This window comes from Dendrobium catenatum, unplaced genomic scaffold (assembly GCF_001605985.2).
Source record: "Dendrobium catenatum unplaced genomic scaffold, ASM160598v2 fragScaff_scaffold_1676, whole genome shotgun sequence".
Classification (NCBI taxonomy): domain Eukaryota; kingdom Viridiplantae; phylum Streptophyta; class Magnoliopsida; order Asparagales; family Orchidaceae; genus Dendrobium; species Dendrobium catenatum.
In genome coordinates, this window is record NW_021320138.1 from 1,873,095 (window position 1) to 1,892,307 (window position 19,213).

The 19,213-nt window shown below is 34.9% G+C and overlaps 2 protein-coding genes across 5 annotated transcripts in view; both read right to left on the reverse strand.

Annotated features, from left to right (window-relative positions):
* Nucleotides 1-3,352, reverse strand: part of LOC110096830 (histidine kinase 5) — a 39,510-nt gene extending 36,158 nt beyond the window's left edge. Inside the window, exons 1-4 of one of the 4 annotated variants that reach the window (XM_020822952.2) lie at nt 2,818-3,352; nt 2,496-2,605; nt 1,052-1,917; nt 42-98 (exon numbers count right to left, since the gene is read on the reverse strand). In XM_020822952.2, the coding sequence (XP_020678611.1) occupies nt 42-98; nt 1,052-1,753 (759 nt within the window). In that variant the 5' untranslated portion in view covers nt 1,754-1,917; nt 2,496-2,605; nt 2,818-3,352. Of the gene's footprint in view, nt 1-41; nt 99-1,051; nt 1,918-2,154; nt 2,258-2,495 lie in introns of those variants that run through there. The other 3 variants (XM_028701306.1, XM_020822953.2, XM_028701307.1) reach the window with 3 other exon arrangements.
* Nucleotides 3,147-17,875, reverse strand: LOC110096826. The gene is made up of 2 exons (XM_020822947.2): nt 16,282-17,875; nt 3,147-3,259 (listed from the first exon to the last, which is right to left on the reverse strand). The coding sequence occupies exons 1-2, from the start codon at nt 17,873-17,875 to the stop codon at nt 3,147-3,149; spliced, it is 1,707 nt and encodes a 568-aa protein (XP_020678606.2).
* Nucleotides 17,876-19,213: the final 1,338 nt, after the last annotated feature.

Sequence of the window (19,213 nt, forward strand, 5' to 3'; positions counted from 1 at the left end):
GCTGCGAACTATTAAGGTACAAGCAGTGATAAAATGATTACCTCCTCTCCCAGCCTGGGGAAATGGTTATAGATGAAACGATAACGTAATTCTTTATCCTGGAGCAGCAAAAGAAAAAATATGAGAAAGTAACTCCTTAGAAAGGCATAGTTAGTTAATTATAATACACTTTTTTCTCGAAAAAAAGGAAAGCAGCATATGGATATAAGATATCCTCAACAGTGCTAAATGATAGCCGAGTCATGCTCAAGCATAATAACGAGTAAGAATAAGCCCAATAAAAGAAATGCTTCATTTATGCTAAGAAAGATATATCAATCCAAAGAGACTAAGGTTTCATTTGGGAAAGCTTTTTCACTGCTTCTTAAAATAACTTTTTAGTACAAAAGTTTAAATTTTTGTCTTTAAAAGCTGCTTTAAAAAGCAATAAAAAAGCCGTCCCAAACGAAGCCTAAATCAGTTGATATTCAAATGTTGCTCAAAATGCATAAAGAACAGACTCATGAACATGCTGAATCAAGCAAAATAATAAGGATAAATGGTATACAATTGTACAGCTACAATCTATAATATATTTACAAAATGTTCACTACCTTCGAATTATGGAATTGCTTCTTTTTTTTTGGAGGAAATTTACATACATATCACTTTATAACATCCTATTTATATGTCTAACACTCAAAATTTTAATATTTCATGCATACTACTCTATATTATTTTAATATCAAATATATATACCACTTATATTTCTTTCCTACCACTCATATATTTCATTTCTACCACTCATATTTGATATGAAAATGAACTATGGGTGATATGTATGTAATATTAAAGTTTTAGAAATTAAATATGTAAATAGAATAGTATTAGGTGATATGTATGTAAATCTCCCTTTTTTTTGTCTGAAATGAAAAAACAAATATCAAATATAAATTCTCAAGAAAAAAATTAAGCAAAGCCTGTAAATGATAGATACATACATGCGTAGGCATGCTCTTTCACACATGCAATTTTTAAATTTTAAGCCTGTCCAGAAAGAGCATTAATTCACCTGATGACCAATGACAACTGGTGCAGTTTGCAGAATAAAGTGCAGGTAGTTATCAGCCCTTTTTAAAATCTGAGACAATTCATCTACAGGTGATGATTGTGCCTGAAGATTATTAAGATTATCCTGCAATTTCTGCATGAGCATCTGCTCCCTTTGGATGCTTTCCTCGAGCAACTTTTCCAGCTGAATGGCGCGTTGCTTCCAGTAATTTACTGTGTTATACTCAGCATCTATGGTAATGATTTTGTTGAATGCATGACCATCATTTATCCTTCTAGGAGCAGCTCCCCAGATGTCATAAACTTCCTCAAGAATGGATATAGGTCGTTTATTTCCAGCATGTTTTTCTTGCTCAAAACGGTGTGCTTCTATGATCTCTAGCTTCTTGAGCTCAGTTTCCTTCCTCTGTATGCTCAGGATACTCAGCTCTTCATTCAGAAGGCGCGCAGCATTTGCTTGCTTGTACTCCCAACTTTTAACAAGGTACGCCAACTGGGAAGAGCCCTTCTCGCTATAGCTGGTTAGCTCAAGGAGCCGCTTGAAATCTGCAACAGAAGAATCGTCCACAATTGTGACATCTTCTAGCATATCTCGATCTGCCCTGGTTTCGATGTTGAACTGCTTTTCAGATGCATTCATAAGATTATCAGGCCACATAGGAAGGACTTCATTGTCTGCTTCTTCAAGAATTCCATTTTCCATGATCTTAAAGAACAGAAACAACTACAATCTCAACTGATCTCTGACTCCTTAACAATACAACTTGGACTAATTAATGAGCTTTGCTTTTATACCACAACCATCAACTATTATTGCTGATAACTTTGAACGGGCAAAAAATCTTGTTGTCATATCTTCAATTAATCCTTCAAAAACATCAGAAAGATTAGGTTTTTTATTGGTACTTGGTTAAGCCCACATCCAACAACTCATTTAAACAATGTAAAAAAGCTGCAATGAAAGTTAAAAAGTAGAGACAACCTTATATGGGGACAAACAACAATATGAAACAACAATATGAGGGTGAATAAAGCATGTATGAGACTTTCAGAGACAAAACATTTGAAGCATAAAACATGCAATAGATATCTATGAAAACCTACTCAAACTCGGGATAGAGTGAAACCAACTTTCATATCACTACAATAATAGCAAGGCAACCAAGGATAGAAATATGCAAGTATAAAGAAAAGCAATTTTAGAACCGCTCATTGAAAATGTATACATTGATGAAATCTATAAATGAGGAAAGATTACAACTGAAACAGGACAAAGCCACCCTATAAGATTATTCTTATTGATTCTACAGTGAGGAGAAGAATTGAACTTGGTGGGCCTGCTGTCAATTCATTTGGATAGATCAAAAGCAACAATACAGCCACAAAAAGCTCCTAGAAGCTACAGACGACAAGAATGTGCACATAATTCGTAATCAAAAGAGTACCTTTAAGGCGCTGATCCACATGTGCCCGCTTCCACTCAAAAATTGTCAGCCACTATGGTCTCGGAACCCAATATCACAATGCGCTCATCCGTTAAAGCGCACATTGAGGTCTTAAAAACGCTCAAGAGAAGAAAACAATATGGTAAGAAAGTGATAAGAGTAAACGAATTTTAAGTGATCAATTCCCAAAGTAATAAGCTTCTTCTCCTCTTTATGAAGCCAATGGAAGAAGGGCTCCGAAGATAAAAGATCTCCACTTTAAAATAAGAGCTCAAAAGTCACAGAACTTCTGGAATCAGATCAATGATAACTTTATAAGTACCTGAAACTCTTCACTCTGGAGAAGGCTGGATCTAAACTAGCCCATAATAGAAGATTCTCCTAGATTATCCACAGAAACCTCCGCTTTCTGTGTCTGCGGTGGTTCTCGCGCTTTGCAGTTGCAGGGTGGATATGGAAGGGCGAAGGGAGAGATCTCAAGGTAGATAGAATAAGGAAAGCCAACATGTGGGCGAAAATTGATTTTACAATCAGTAGGAGGAAAAAAAAAGAGCGGAACCTAAAAAAATGGCCGACGAAGAGCAAGGCCATGTGCGAATAGGAAATGCGGAGGGATTTTTAATGCGAATCCCCTTCCTCTTCCGTCCTTTTTTAAGCTTTCGCTCTGTAAGAAACGACGACGGAGAGTGTTAAAGAATCCGTAATCCTCTCAGCAATCGTCGCCAACCTCGGCGCGTTGTTGGCTTTGGAGACGTGGCCGCCTCCTGCAACTCAATTTATTATTATTATAATTATTACTCCATTTTGCCACGGTTGTTTTCACCACTTCTCGCCGCGATTGTTTTCTTCGTCTTTCTGCTATTTCTTGCAGCATTTTGGGCAAAATTATCTAAGGTCTGCTACTCCGTCATGTCAGCCTCTTTTTTTTTTTTTTTTAGCTTATTTGATTAATATATATTTTTAATAATAAGTCTATTAAATAAATCATTTAGTTGGACATAAAAATATGTTTAAACTCTATTTTTTCAAACTTCTTTTAGAATAAAACATACTAATTAAACATAATTGGATGAGCCATAACTTAAGGTGACTTTTGGGATTTTCTTTTTTATTTTTATTTTTTAATATTTTTTAATTTGAAATAAAATGTATTTGTATATTAAAAATTCATTGTGTTTATTTTTATTAAATATTGAATAAACTTATTTATGTGAGGATGGCAGCGATTGAGCGGTAGCGGCCGAAGGTGGTGGGCGAGCAAGGCAATGAGGATGGTCACTGGTCAGAGGTTATAGTCGTCGGTGGTAAGAGGCTAAGAGGTGATGGCAATTAGCATTAATGAATGTGGATATTGACAATGATTGGAGATGGACAGAGGTGGCAATCAATAACCAACGATGATTGGAGGTCATGATCAGTGGTGGCGATAAGAGAAGGACAAAGATTGTCAATAAAGGGCGACAATGATTAATAGTGAATGGCAGTGTTGATAATTGTTTTTAAAAATACTTAAAACACCTAAAAATTGGTTTTCTTGTTTTTAAAGTTGATTTATTTTTAAAAATAAAAAATGAAGTATGTAGAAAATAAAATAAGCTAACATATTTTAAAATAAAAACGCAAATAGGTCCTAATTTACATGCCGAATTTTAGTTTTGTTTCATGCTGGAATATTTGCGACGACAGAATATAAAGTTTAGCGTCTTGGCCTTATACAAATATCCAGCACACAAATAGATAAATGAGTAGGGATGCAACATTTACAAGAGATACCAGAATTTTTACGTAGAAAAGGGGGAAAACCACGGGACCTTGCCCAATTTGAATGAAGCCACTAGTGTTTGCAGTTGATTACAAATGAGGCTCTTCCTTGGTGGTAAGGCCTTTGATCGATGTAGCAAATAATATACATCACAAATAGTGCATTACATGATGGGAGTTAGAAGAACCAGTGTTGGTCTGTTCATTTGGTCGAAAGGACCATAGTCGGCGGGCTGTGTTGGTCAGAGGAACCGCAATCGATGAGCAATGGAGATCGAAAAGATCATAGTTAGTGGGCATTGGTGGTCAGAGTGAATGTAATAGGGAGGTAACAAAGGTCAGAGTGACCGTAGTCAGCAGGTAATGGTTGTATGAAGAATTATAGTCAGAGGATGATGGAGGTTGGAAGGACTATAGTCCAGCGACGATGGTCGAAAAAACCATAGTGAAATGATGGTGCTCAGAGAGACAATAGTGAGGCACCGGTGGTCAGCATGATTGTAGTTGACGGGCAGCGGATGTCAAAATGATCATAGTCGGCAGGCAACAATATTTGAGAGGAGATCCAGTGTTGATAGCATCTAGGAAGAGTTCTAGCGATAGTCTTAGAATAGACAGAAGTTTGACAATAGTTACTGGTCGAGTAGAGATCTGAAGAAAGCTGATGAATGGGAAGAATTCCATATGGTCAATGGTCAAGAAAAGATCCGACAGTTGCTAATGAATGGGTAGAAGTCCAACGATGGTCGGTAGTTAGGAAGAGATCTGGCAGTAGCTAACGAATGGGCGAAAATTCAATCGATAGTCGGGAAAAGATCCGATGATAGCCAATGAACATGCAAAAGTCTAGTGAAGGATGATGATCGGGTAGAGATTCATTAGCAACTGACGAACGGGTGGAAGTCTAGTGACGATCACTGGTCATGAAGAGATCTAGCGACAACTGAAGAACAAGTTGAAGTCCAGTGATGGTCGATAGCTGTGAAGAGATCCAGCGGCAACTGACGAACAGGTAGAAGTCTAGTGACGGTTGGTGGTCGGGAAGAGATTTGTCGGTGGTCGATGGCAAGGGAGTTCCACAAGTTTTCTCCTTTTTTTCATCCCCATCATGTAAAGAATGAGGGGCTTTTTTTTTCGGAGTGGCATGGCTAGTAAATTTGAAGAAGATTAAGGGCATGTTAGGCGTATTCTATCCGATGACCCATATTAATTCCCTTGATCATGAAGAGTTTATCAAGCATTTAAGTGCATTAGTGATGTAAGAATGGAGGGTTGTTGGATTTTTCTTGTCGAGCGGCTCGATTTGACTATAAGCATGTCATATTTGAGTATTTCTTGATAGTCAAATTAATGCTCTGAAGCTTTCACATAGACTTTAGACCTTTGATTTAGGCTCGAACTGTATCAAAGTTGATGTTGTTGGGTTCGTCTCCTTGAGATATTTAATTTTGCTTTTAGCTTCCTAAAATTGGAGATCAAATGATCCTAATTTTAATTTTTGAAGCCTCAATCTCATTTTTGTATCGAGATTTGTGCCCAATTAAGATGAATTTTTGATGAAATATTAGTTGGCCCTCTATTTTTGGACGTCAAATCTTATAAAGCCCAAAAATATGTGTCAAAGCTTTGAAAAGTTACATATACAAAATTATAAATTCAAACAAATTATACGACATGAACACTCTGTGATTGGTAGCTTGAAGAACATTAGTGTTGATAGCAAAAACAAAGGATTGAAGATGATGGGTAGTCAGGAAGAGATATGACGACATTAAAAAAAACTGACAAAAGTCTTGTGATGTTTAATGATTGGGAAGAGATCCGACAATCGTAAGTTGATCCTTTGATGCATGGAGTTAGGCAGCAAGCCTATGAAAGCCCATTAGAAGTGTTTAGGTTATGATGTTGGTGATCAGGCGATGAGTTGATGACGATGAGCGGGCTATATTTTGTTGAAGATAGAAGGTATGCATGCTGATGGAGGGCAGATAACTAATAATTTGATAGAGGAGTTCAAACATTGTGTTGACCACAACTGCCTAGTGACACACTAATAATGCCAATAAAGTGGAGGCCTGAAGATCCAGTCCTTCTTTGAAGTAGCTGAAAAAGATGCTTCAAAATGCTATGCAAAAGAGGTCGATGGGATCCTCCAGGGACATTTAATCGAGGATGTTTGAGTTATCTAAGATTATTTCTCAAAATATTGTTTGTTGATATTAACTTGTATGAAGAAGGTCAAAAAAATTCATTAATAGTGATTTATTTATCTGAGGTTATTTTCCAAAATATTACTTTGATAGCATTAACCTGTATAAAGAGATCAAGGGAAGCCACCAAGGATTTTTGATCTATCCAATGTTGTTTGTTAGATTATTGCTCGATGATGTAAACCTGCATGGAGGAGGTCGAGAAAATCCATCAAGGATTTTTGACCTATTCGAAACTATTTGTTAGAGTGTTATTCGATGATGTTAACCTGTGTGGAAGAGGCTGAGAGAATCAATCAATGATGTATGACCTATTTGAGGTTGTTTGTCAGAGTGTTGCTCAATGATGTTAACCTATGTGTAAGAGGTCAAGAGAATCCACCAATGATGTATGACCTATATGAGGTTATTTGTTAGCGCATTGTTTGATGATTTTAATCTATGTGAAAGATGTCAAAAGAATTTACCAAGGATGTAGAACCTATTTGTGATTATTTATATGAGTATTACTAAATAACATTATCCAGTGTTGAAGAGGTTGAATCAAATCCCCCTTGGATCGATTATGCCTTGACTAGGAGGGGGTGAATGTAGTGTATATCCTAAATCAAAGGAGAAGAATGCTATATCTTTAGACCGTTACTACCTTTTTGATGTTGAGATTACAACCTTGCTCAATGAGTAGAAGTTTAGCTATGGACTGGATAAAGTTTGTAATTTATTAAAAACATCCTTGCATTTACTGGAAGCTTTATAAAAAATAGTTTTTCAAGATATTGTTTTGGATGTTAAAAGCATTAGAGGAATTTTCTTGGCTATGATTGCAGATAAGGTTGCCTTCTAGTCCAAATCAGATTCCCTTGCGTCATGTACACAAATCCTTGAAAGGGAGAAAACCACGGGGCTTTGCCCAGTTTGAATGAATCTGTTAGTGTTTGCATGCGATTACAAATGAGACACTTCCTTGGGGGGGAAGGCCTTGGCTCTCGATGTAGCAAATATACATCATATAGAGTGCATAACATGGTGGGAGTGGGAAAATCAGTGTTGGCATATTCATTTGGTCAATAGGACCTTAATCAACGGGCGATGTTGGTCAGAGGAACCATAATCGATGAGAGGAGTATAAGGGAAGGGAAATGATAATCAAAATGAATGTAATAGGCAAGTGTTGAAGGTCGGAGAGACTGTAGTTGACAAGTAATACTTGTAGGAAGAACTATAGTTGGCAGATGATGGAGGTTGGAAGAAATGTAGTCTAGCGATGATAATAAAAAAAATGATAGTCGTATGATGTTGGTCGGAGAAACCTTAGTGGGGCACCTGTGGTCAGTGGGGTTGTAGATGGCTGGCAACGGATGTCAAAAAGATTGTAGTAGATAGGCAACAATATTTGGTAGGATATTCAATGTGGATAACATCCATGAAGAGTTATAGTGATAGCCTTAGAATGATCGCAAGTCTGATGATGGTTAATGGTTGAGAAGAGGTCTTGAGACATCGGACGAATGGGAAAAAGTCCAGGATGGTTGGTGGTAGAGAAGAGATATAATGGTAGTTGAGGGTTGAAGTTCAGCGACGATCATGTGTAAGGAAAAGATATGGTTGTAGTCAACAAATGGGTGGAAGTTAGCAACTGTTAGAGGTTGGGAAGAGCTAATGATAGTCGATGAATGGGTGGAACTCCAGTGACATTCGGTGGTCAGGAAAAAATTCGGCAACAATTGAAAAACTGGCAGAAGTCCAGTGTCGGTCGGTGGTAAGGAAGGGATCTAGTAGAAGTCGATGAACGTGTAGAAGTCTATAGACGATTAGTAGTCAGGAAGAGATCCGACTGCAACTAATGAATGGGTGGAAGTCTAGCAATGGCTAATAGTCAGGAAGAGATCCCGCAGGAGCCGACAAATAGGCAGAAATCTAACTACGATTGGTGGTCGGGAAGAGATCCAACAGTGGTCAACGACAAGGGAGCTCCCCAAGTTTTCTCCTTTTCTTCCTCCCCTCATGTGAAGAATGAGGGGCTATTTATAATTATTTGGGAGTGTCATGGCTAGTAAATATGGAGAAGATCAAGGTATGTTGGGAGTGTTCTATCATATGGCCCATACTAAGTGACTTAATGATGTTAGAATTGAGTGATATTGAGCTCGTTGGATTCATCTTGTCTAGCTGCTCAATTCGACTATAATCATGTCATATTTGGATATTACTCGGTAGTCCAACTAATTCTCTTAAGCTTCTAAATGGACTTTAGATATTTGATTTGGGCTTATTTGGGCTCAGATTGGATCAAATTTGATGCCGTTGGGTTCATCTCCTTGAGATGTTCAATTTGGCTATAAACTTGCTTAACTAGGAAATCAGATGATCCTTATTTTAATTTTTGAAGCCTCAATCTCATTTTTGTATCAAGATTTGTATCTGAACAAAGCAATTTTTTTTGTGACATATCAAGTTTTAATAGATAAATTAATTAAAAAGGCCTAGTCAAAAAACTTCGAACATATAAAATAATCTCCATGTGATTATTTATTAAATGAGGTAAATTTATTAAATGAGGTAAATTTGATTTGATTTTTTATCTCTTATGATACACTAATTTGGACAAATATTCTTATTACAAACTGATCATTGGACCAAAATACTCTGTACTTAAATATCGAGGATAATCAATCATATTCATTCAAATGTTTGAACAAGTACAACTTGAATCTCTCATTCCAAGCATCTGCTTCCGCGATATCGATATAATGAAAAAATATTTCATAACATAAAATTTAGTCTCACACACTCGCTCTTTCTAACTCTCACTAATCTTCTTTTATATCTTCTGGTGTAGCACTAATCACCAAGGCAAGGGAAAAAACATATGAGCTTAAGACATGAATGATACACGAGGACTAACCATGAGAATCTATATCTTTTTTATATTTCATGTATTTTATGTTGTAAGTGCTATGTGAACATCATATTATTATATTTTGCTTTGTTAGTAATCATTTAAATCACATATAATGAGCTAAAAAGTCTAACAGATCATTAAATATTATAATTGAACTCAAAGCACAATAAAGAAGAAATATGCATGTCATCAGTCAATTCATAATAATAGCGGTCTATATGATCGATCATGAATATGTGCATAAATAGTAAATCGCATGCAACAACAATAAAATTTATAAAATAGTATAGTAGGTACGAAAACTAGTAAAACAGTGCAGTACAGGAACAATATAATTTCTAAACTAGTAAACTAGTAAATTGATATATTAGTAAATCAATACGGAGGTCGACTAAAAAAATAATAAATAATTCTTCCCAAATCACACGTCGTAGTAAGAAATTGTATAAGTCAGTAAACCAAAAACATATATAAAAATTATCTGAATCTATAACAATGCGTACAATGAAATCAGTATATACATGAGTGTCAATCATTCTATATCAGTATTCATTATATATCTTTCATTACATGCTTAGTATCATATGCTTATTATAGAAATCACATGTTTAATAATAATAGTAGTGAATCAGTAGTGATATCAATATTAATATTAGTATCATCAATAATAGTAATAGTATCGTCAGTACTAGTATTTGTAATCATAAAACTTGTGGAATTAATAGTAAAACAATACCATAATAGTATAACAATAATAAGTAGAACAATAAAATAATGAAGTAGAAATAGTGTAGTAACATGCATTCTAGTAATCACGCTAAAGTAAGGAGTTCTAGCTTATGCATTATTTTTTAGTAGTCGGTAATCAGTAATTAGTAATCAGTAGCCGTTGACTCAGCAAATAGAGTCTCCACTCCTTTCCCGTCAGCATAATAACAACTTCTTATATCTTCCAATTAATTTATCACGTGAATCAGTTGAGGATAACACTAAGTCATAATATTTAAAAGAAACTCGTCGGCCCATCATCCTGTACATACCAGTTAGTCTTCAGCCAACATTAGTAAAAATCAGTCTTTACTTGTCCTCACACAAACTATTACACAGTATTATAACAATAATAGCAATTGACTTTTACTAAATCACATGCTCATATTCTTTCACCATGCTTGTATTATTAGTATTTCTATATTTAAATATCAAAATTTTAGTTCTTTCATATCATTCAAATATAATGACTTTTATTTTGCCAGGTGAAATTATAAAATCATCCAATCAAAATATCTAAAATAATTAGTACTATAATATATAAAAAGTTGTACGGGCAAAGTTTATTAATCAGAAAAAAATTTAATAAATTTAATTTAAAAGAAATCAAATGGTCGAAATTAAATATTTGAAAACAAATATAGGATAACATTCACTATCTCGGTCTGAGCAATTTTTGTGTAGCTGTAAAGTGATTCGGTGATAAAAATTTTTTATTTCTCTTTCTCTCTGCTCCTTCCTTCCCCTTCTCCTTCTCTGGCAAGACGACATTATTGCTCTAAGTGGTGAGTGAGTGTAGAGAAAACAAAGAATATATATATATATATATATATATGAATTTTAGTGCATAGCACCATAATGCCACTATTTAGTGCTGCATGCTGAATCTAAAATTACAATAGAACAAAAGCTTTAATATTGTGGCAGTGATTTTCGGTTTCACTGTGCCCAAAGGCTCAACGTTGCAATGCTCCAGTTCAAACAAAAAAATAAATTTTTATTTTAAATTTATTTTAAAAAATGCATGCGTTATTAAAAATAAATTAGACAAAATTCCCTTAAAACCAAGTCCAAATTTGTTGGATTTGAGAATCTGTAGGGGGAGAATAAATTGGTTGAAGTTGGATTTACATTCTCTTGATTTATTACAAAGCTTATGATCCACCTCAAATTTTCACCCACCTTCAAAGCAACTCTTATGTAAAAATTGATCTTAAGACTTTGTTTGAGACGACTTTCTTTCTGCTTCTTAAAGCAGCTTTCTAGTATAAAAATTTTAATTTTTGTACTAGAAAGCTGCTTTATGAAGCGGTAAGAAAGCCATCCCAAACGAAGCCTAAATATTCCAATTATGATAGAAGCGCGTTGGATGAAAGTCCATTGGGAACCATGAGGGAGGGCGTCCCTTCAATTTATTGCTGTTCTTGCCTCTTTTGTTATATTTGTTTTACTCAACATTCTTTTGTTAGCAAAACAAATATCAATTAAGAGAGATTTTATTTTTAGATTATAATACTTTTCTGACTTTAAAAAGAAATATTAATTCATTTAAAATGAGTCTCAAAACAACTAATATCTACTTGAAATAACACATAATGAAGCACTTGAGAATCTATAGTTTTCATATCCATATATCGATCAATATTATGTTGATCACGTGTTTGCAATGACCTATCATGAATAGCAGTATATTGTCATTCGATCAATACATCACATTCAACTAACTATAACAAATTCTTTGATTATAATCACTAGCTTGAGACGAATGTATTTGTAGACCAGCAAATCCTTTTTGTGCCGAGTCCAAATAGACCGAATTAGCTTGGCTTGAATAAGGTCAACTTAGTTTGAACCAGGGCAACTTGGCGTGAAATTTTTTTTTTTTTTTAATATTTGAATGTACAAGCATAATCATTGCATCCTATAAATCCTACAATAATATAGTTGAATATATTAATACCTCAAAGCATATGGTTATCAAAATTAAAATAATCTCATCTCTCCATGGACTTGTAAGGTCAACAATAAAAAACTTTTTAATAAGCTAAATTAAGATTTATTTATAGTATTAGTTGAGACTAATTTAGTTATATCTAATTCTAAATATGATTTTGTTTTAAATTAATGGGGGAGATTTAATTGATTCTATTAAAAATAATATTTATTGAAGCTTGAATCACATGGGTCCTGCCTGCGCTTAATTGGGTTGGTCAAGTCGACCAACCATGATCAAGGCTGGCTGGCTGGCTGGCCCATAATTGATTACAATAGCCACAGATACCTTCTTTGACCAAGGACGGCCTTAAAAGCACAAGGATGCTGTTGTTCGTCCGTACAGTATAAGAAAATCTGAAATTGACTCTCGTTAGATCAAAATGTTTTCTCTCATGTTAAATTTTTGTTTGGATAACTTCCGTAATGTTTTATAAAATAATTTTCTTAAATTTTTTTTTGGAAATAAATTTATTTAACAGTTATTTTTAAAAGTAGTAAGAAAGCTATATATATACTAATAACAATATTTTTGATGTCTTAAAGAAATATTAATTTTATTTTAATGGGGGGAGGGGTTGATTATTATTTTTATTTTTTGGTTAATTAGGCCATTTTTTTTTCTTCAAAAAAAAAAAAACTAAAAATTGTTTTGATTATTCCCAAAATCATATTGTTTTAGGTGAAATATGCTGCCATGAAACTAAGTTATGGCAAGGCTATGTAATTCTTTTTGGTTTGTTGGTTGGAAGCTTTAGCAACCAACTAAGAAGTCTTAAGTGTAAACCTTGCATATATGATGTATGCATGCGTTTACCTTAATTAGCCTAATTAACCGTACCAAAAAAAATGTCTAGCAAGACTCGCTGATGATCAACTGGCACTATACTTATTTGTGGATTACTAACGGCATGAGCCGAAAATAATTAAGTTTTGTTTTTCGATTGGTAATTCGCTAGTTTACTGACTGTAGATCATAAAAAATTTTAATTGTGAGGGCCGTTAAAAACCATCGGTAATTTTCATCAACGCTAACCATTGGCGTATTGTTGGAACCTCATGTATTGTTCATCCGGTATAAAATTCACTGAAAATATGATAGAACTATTAACAAAAATAGTAATAAAATACATCACTCCTATGCAATTATTCTTCCAAAACAATAGAGTAGTAAATTTAACTCACAAATATGTACGTATAATGCATCACGATATAATATTTATAACTAATTATGTCGACAATGTAAACATTATATCCTACAAACTTGCTTTTAAAAATCGCTCGCCGGACTTATAAATATTTATAAATATGTCGTGCAAGTGAGTCGAACCTAATTTCTCATAAAATATACTGATTTTTATCCTTATGCTGAGGGACCTATAAAAACTTGTTGAATAATATAATATATTTCTACAGTGTGACATGCATATCTAATGTAGTGAGAGATTGTGATTTGTATGGCCAAATTACTTTCATGCCTCACCAAAATGATTAATGAATCATAATACATGATTATGAAATTCTTTCATTATGTCATCTCATGTAATTACCAAAAGAGCTCACACATACATAAAGTCTTTGTAGAGATGTGGAAAGATAGGTAAGTAAAATGACCTATATCATATGGTTCACCATTTTGCTTCTGTTATTTTTCACTTTTTTTACCAGTGTTCCTTCGACCATCTTATCCTTCACACCTTGCAGAACCAGCACTTGCAATGGCGTCTTGCCATGGAGTTTTGGTACTGCTTTATTGCTTAAAAAGGAGCTTTGGCTTTCAATATAATGGCATACGAATGCCTGTCATTTTCTTATTAGGATAGCCAGCCGATGTTATTTAGTTAGCTGGACCTCACATGAGCCGTCCACGTTCTTGCCAATAGTACGTTGATATTATATATATTTGTATATACCCCACAGCACTTTCTCCATAAAGATTTCTTCCAGCATGTTAGCAGTATTCATGCATGCATGATCTGTACAGGCCTCGATCCTCTATTAAATTAATTTCTATATCGAAGTCATCAACACATGCATGCATGTAATATGGTGCTTTGATGATAATTTACAAGTATTAGACTTTTGCAATTTATAAGCACTGGGCCCTATGATGCATGATCCGAGAGCTATTCTACTGAATGAGAGATTGATTGTGCTTTGAATTTATCAAAATTAGTCACCCAGCAGGAGAAAAGTTTTGTTTAAAATTTAAGTTTAGTTCATCAGATGAAGAATTACTGATTGTTTATCAGCAGAGAGTCAAATATGAGTTTTTTTTTTTTTTTTTGATGTAAGAACTACCAGGCTTGAACCATTTATGAAAATCAAATCACTGTTAAGGCTTTGTTTGGGGTGGTTTTTTTACTATTTCTTAAAGCAGCTTTTTACTAGTAGAAAAACTGTACCAAATGAAGACAACTTTCTTACTGCTTCTTAAAGCAGTTTTCTAGAATTAACGTTTTAACTTTTACATTGTAAAATTGCTTTAAGAAGTAGCAAGAAAGCCATCTGCCTCAAACGAAGCCTAAATCAGTACGCAGTTCGTTAGACTACAAAGTTGAATGATATGAGTACAATACTGTTATCAAGGTAGTTTAAATGATGATGGAGCAGCATTTCTTGGTTCTAGTTATGATAGAGATAGGTCATGTATTGATCTATGATTTCTCTAAGTACTGGTGTTGACATGATGGAAGCAACAAAAATAGAACAGAGAAAAAACAAACTTCTGTTCTCTAGATATCTCACGGGATGAACAAAATAAAGAGCAATACAAAGTCCTTTTGTCTTTCACGGGATCACACAAACGAAACAAAAACTGAGATAAAAACTACCTTTTTTTTACAGGACGTCACAAAGACCTAAGAGCAATAAAAACATCAGTTTTCTTGCATTGAAGTCATATGTGATTAAGATGTACTAGGAGCAACATATAATATGAATACTGGCATCTCCTAGCATTGATAGACTTTGTCATCGGTAGAATTGTGATGGTTGCCACTATTAGAAGGCGAAAGGGATGGCCTAACACTAATGTTTTCTACTACAGAGTTAGGCATCGTTTGGGATAGCTTTCTTATTACTTTTTAAATCAGTTTTTTAGAACAAAAATTTTTTAAACTAAAAACTTTTGTACTAGTGACACCGGAATTGAGATGATTAATCAGATTAAACTTCAGTCTAGCTTAATTTCCTAGGGTGGCTTACATGGCTACATAGGTTTAGTGCTTGCTTTTGATTGTGTGTAGCCAATTATATTGCTACATGTCTATAAATACCTAGCTATTGATTGTAATAGGTAGATTTGGAGATTAATAAAATTAGAGTTTTACTCTCTTGTGAATTTCTGTATCCTAAGATTGTTCTTAGGTGGTGGTTTTTGCTTCAAGGAGGAGTACTTGGAGTGGTGTCCGGCGACTGCCACCGGATCGTCGACGTGGATTCATCGAGCCCCCTCCGATCCGGTGTCAACTAGAAAACTGCTTTACAAAATAATAAGAAAACTGCCCCAAATGAAGCCTTAGTCAGCAGTGAGGTGGACTGAAATTATTGGTCTTTACTGCTATATAAACTAACGGAGATTATTTTTGGATAACAATTGTTAGCCGGTTTTGTTGGTAAAGATCATAGAAGTTGTTGTCAAGATCGTGACATCAAATTCCTCTTGCTTTAAATTTATACTTTGACACTCCATTTTTTTCCCCAAAAGGGATATAAACTGAAAATTTATTCAAGTTCCACAATCCGAAACTTTTTAAAGCTCTAAAGTCTAAAGCATACCACATAGAGAAGAAATTAACTTAATTTATTAGTAATTAAAATTGAAAACTTCCTTCTTTTAAGTCCTAGAGTACTGTTTCCTTGAAGTTTTAGTAGTGTGTATTTGCATTATAGATAAGTAAAAGATGGCCTGAATATAAAGCTGAAAATTTTGAAAACACTTGAGTCTGATTGGACAAATAGCAAAGTTTCTCTTCAATTTCCTAAGCATGCCTTGAAATAGAGCAGATATTTTCTTAATTTATAGAAATTAATCATTAGAGATAGAGTGAAAATTTCTTCAAACTATTTTTAAAGGAAAAAAAGAAATCTGTCATATCAAATCTTCTGAACATAGTTGATTTAAAGTCTGCAATCATCTTCTCTTCATCACCTCCAATAGAAGTAGTGTGCATTGGTCCACATAAATCTGAATGAATAAGCTCCAATGGCTTCAAGGCTCTCCATGATTTTCCAACTGAAAATGGTGCTCTGCTTTGCTTTCCTGCAACACATGCTTCACAGATCTTGTCTTGAACTTCAATATGTGGAAGCCCATCAACTATATTCTTCTGGCTCATATAAGAAAGTGTCTTGGAAATCAAGTGACCAAATCTGCAATGCCATAATCTTGAATGATTCTCAATGGAAGTTTTCAAACAACCATTCAAACTGCAAATCATCTTCATGGGATACATTTTATTTGGAGTCACCTTCACCTTGGCTACCAAAAATCCATGCTTGTCTTTAATGGTACAAGTGTTAAGAGAAAACATCAACACATAACCCTTTTGATTTAGTTGTCCAACACTAAGCAAATTATGCTTAAGATTTGGAACATAGAAGACATCTGATATCTTCTTTTCTCCCTTCCTTGTTTGCACCAAAATGTCACCTTTTCCTTCCACAAATAGTTTGTTGTCATCTCCCGTACGTACTTCACTTTGGATTGAGTTATCCAAAGTAACAAACAATCTTCTATTGCCAGTCATGTGATTACTACAACCACTATCAATAAACCATACATCTCCTGAATCCCCATATTCCTTACTATGTGTAAGAAACATTGTGTCTTCACTTTTCTCCACTTCCTTTTCTTGCACCAAATCTGCATTTGCCTCTTCACTCTCCTGCCTCTTCCAACAATAACGATAAGTGTGCCCATACCTTTTGCAAAAGTGACATTTGATATTGGCAAGGTTGCTTCTTCCTCTTCCTCTGAAACCATGTCCACGACCACGTGCACCTTCTCCATCACCATGAGTTCCACCTTGAACTTCACCTCCATCACTTTGTGTAGATTCTCCTCTACCAACACGGCCTCTTCCACGAGTACCATAAGAGCCTCTTCCTCTACCAAAAGAACCTCTTCCTCTGCCAAAACCTCTTCCACGGCCACCTTTGAAATTCCCACGCAATGCCACTTGAGTTTGGAATGCTTCCTCAAGTGGTGTCGAATCATATTGCTTCATTCTTAATTCATGGGATTGTAGAGATCCAAGCAAACCTTCAATAGACATTTGCTCTATGTTCTTCGCTTCTTCTATGGCTACCACCGTGGCTTCAAATTTTCTTGTCAAACTTCGCAAAATCTTCTCAATAACTCTTTTATCTTCTACAAGTTCTCCATTCAATTTCAATTGGTTAACAATGGTGATTACCCGATTGAAATATTCTTCCACACTTTCCGACTCCTTCATCTTCAACATATCAAATTGGCTTCGTAGGGTTTGTAAACGTACCATTTTTACTTTATCATCTCCTTTGTAAGAAGCATGCAGTGTATCCCAAGCCTCCTTCGCCGTAGAGATCCGCTCAAAAATAATTTCATCTACCGCTTGATAGATGAAGAAAAGAGCTTTCCGATCCTTCCGATTTTCTTTCAACTCTTGAAGAAGTCTTTGATTCAAATCTCTCTCAACTTCGGGCTCCTGAAAAACGCTCTCTACAATCTCCCACAACTCATGAGATTGATACAACACCCGCATTTGAATACTCCATTGATTGTAGTTCTTCCCCGTGAACTTGGGCAACTGAGGTTACAACTTATTACTGCTTGAACTCGCTGTCATTCTCCAACCGGGCTCTGATACTAATGATGGAAGCAACAAAAATAGAACAGAGAAAAAACAAACTTCTGTTCTCTAGATATCTCACGGGATATGAACAAAATAGAGAGCAATACAAAGTCCTTTTGTCTTTCACGGGATCACACAAACGAAACAAAAACTGAGATAAAAACTACCTTTTTTTTACAGGACGTCACAAAGACCTAAGAGCAATAAAAACATCAGTTTTCTACTTAATACATTTTTTAAAAAAAACAAACCGACACAAGCAGTTGTAAAAACTGTCTAAAACAAAATTAAGAAATAAAAATAAACAAAAGGTTGCGTCGTTTGGTTTGTGAAATTCCAACAGTGTTGACATGGATGGCTCCTCCTACAAAAACAGCAGGTATGAATAACAATCGCTGCAACTGTGATTGTGATTGTCTGTAGCTGTCGATGCATTGAAGTCATATGTGTTTAAGATGTACAAGGAGCAACATATAATATGAATAGTGGCATCTCCTAGCATTGATAGACTTTGTCATCGGTAGAATGGTGATGGTTGCCACTACTAGAAGGTGAAAGGGATGGCCTAACTAATGTTTTCTACTGCAGAGTTAGGCTTCGTTTGGGATGGCTTTCTTACTACTTTTTAAATCAGTTTTTTAGAACAAAAATTTTTTAAACTAAAAACTTTTGTACTAGTGACACCGGAGCTTAGCTGATTAATCAGATTAAACTTTAGTCTAGCTTAATTTCCTAGGGTGGCTTACATGGCTACATAGGTTTAGTGCTTGCTTTTGATTGTGTGTAGCCAATTATATTGCTACATGTCTATAAATACCTAGCTATTGATTGTAATAGGTAGATTTGGAGATTAATAAAATTAGAGTTTTACTCTCTTGTGAATTTTTGTATCCTAAGATTGTTCTTAGGTGGTGGTTTTTGCTTCAAGGAGGAGTACTTGGAGTGGTGTCCGGCGACTGCCACCGGATCGTCGACGTGGATTCGTCGAGCCCCCTCCGATCCGGTGTCAACTAGAAAACTGCCCCAAACAAAGCCTTAGTCAGTAGTGGGGTGGACTGAAATTATTGATCTTTATATTACTGCTATATAAACTAACGGAGATGATTTTTGGATAACAATTGTTAGCCGGTTTAGTTGGTAAAGATCTTAGAAGCTGTTATCAAGATCGTGACATCAAATTCCTCTTGCTTTAAATTTATACTTTGGCACTCAATTTTTTTTTCCCCAAGAAAGATATAAACTGAAAAT

Coding starts and splice junctions, on each gene's coding strand:
- LOC110096826 (XM_020822947.2), bottom strand. CDS start 17,875: ATGCGGGTGTTGTATCAATCTCATGAGTTGTGGGAGATTGTAGAGAGC. Junction 3,260..16,281: donor GCACACTACTTCTATTGGAG/GTGATGAAGAGA, acceptor ATTGAGTTGCAG/GAGGCGGCCACGTCTCCAAA.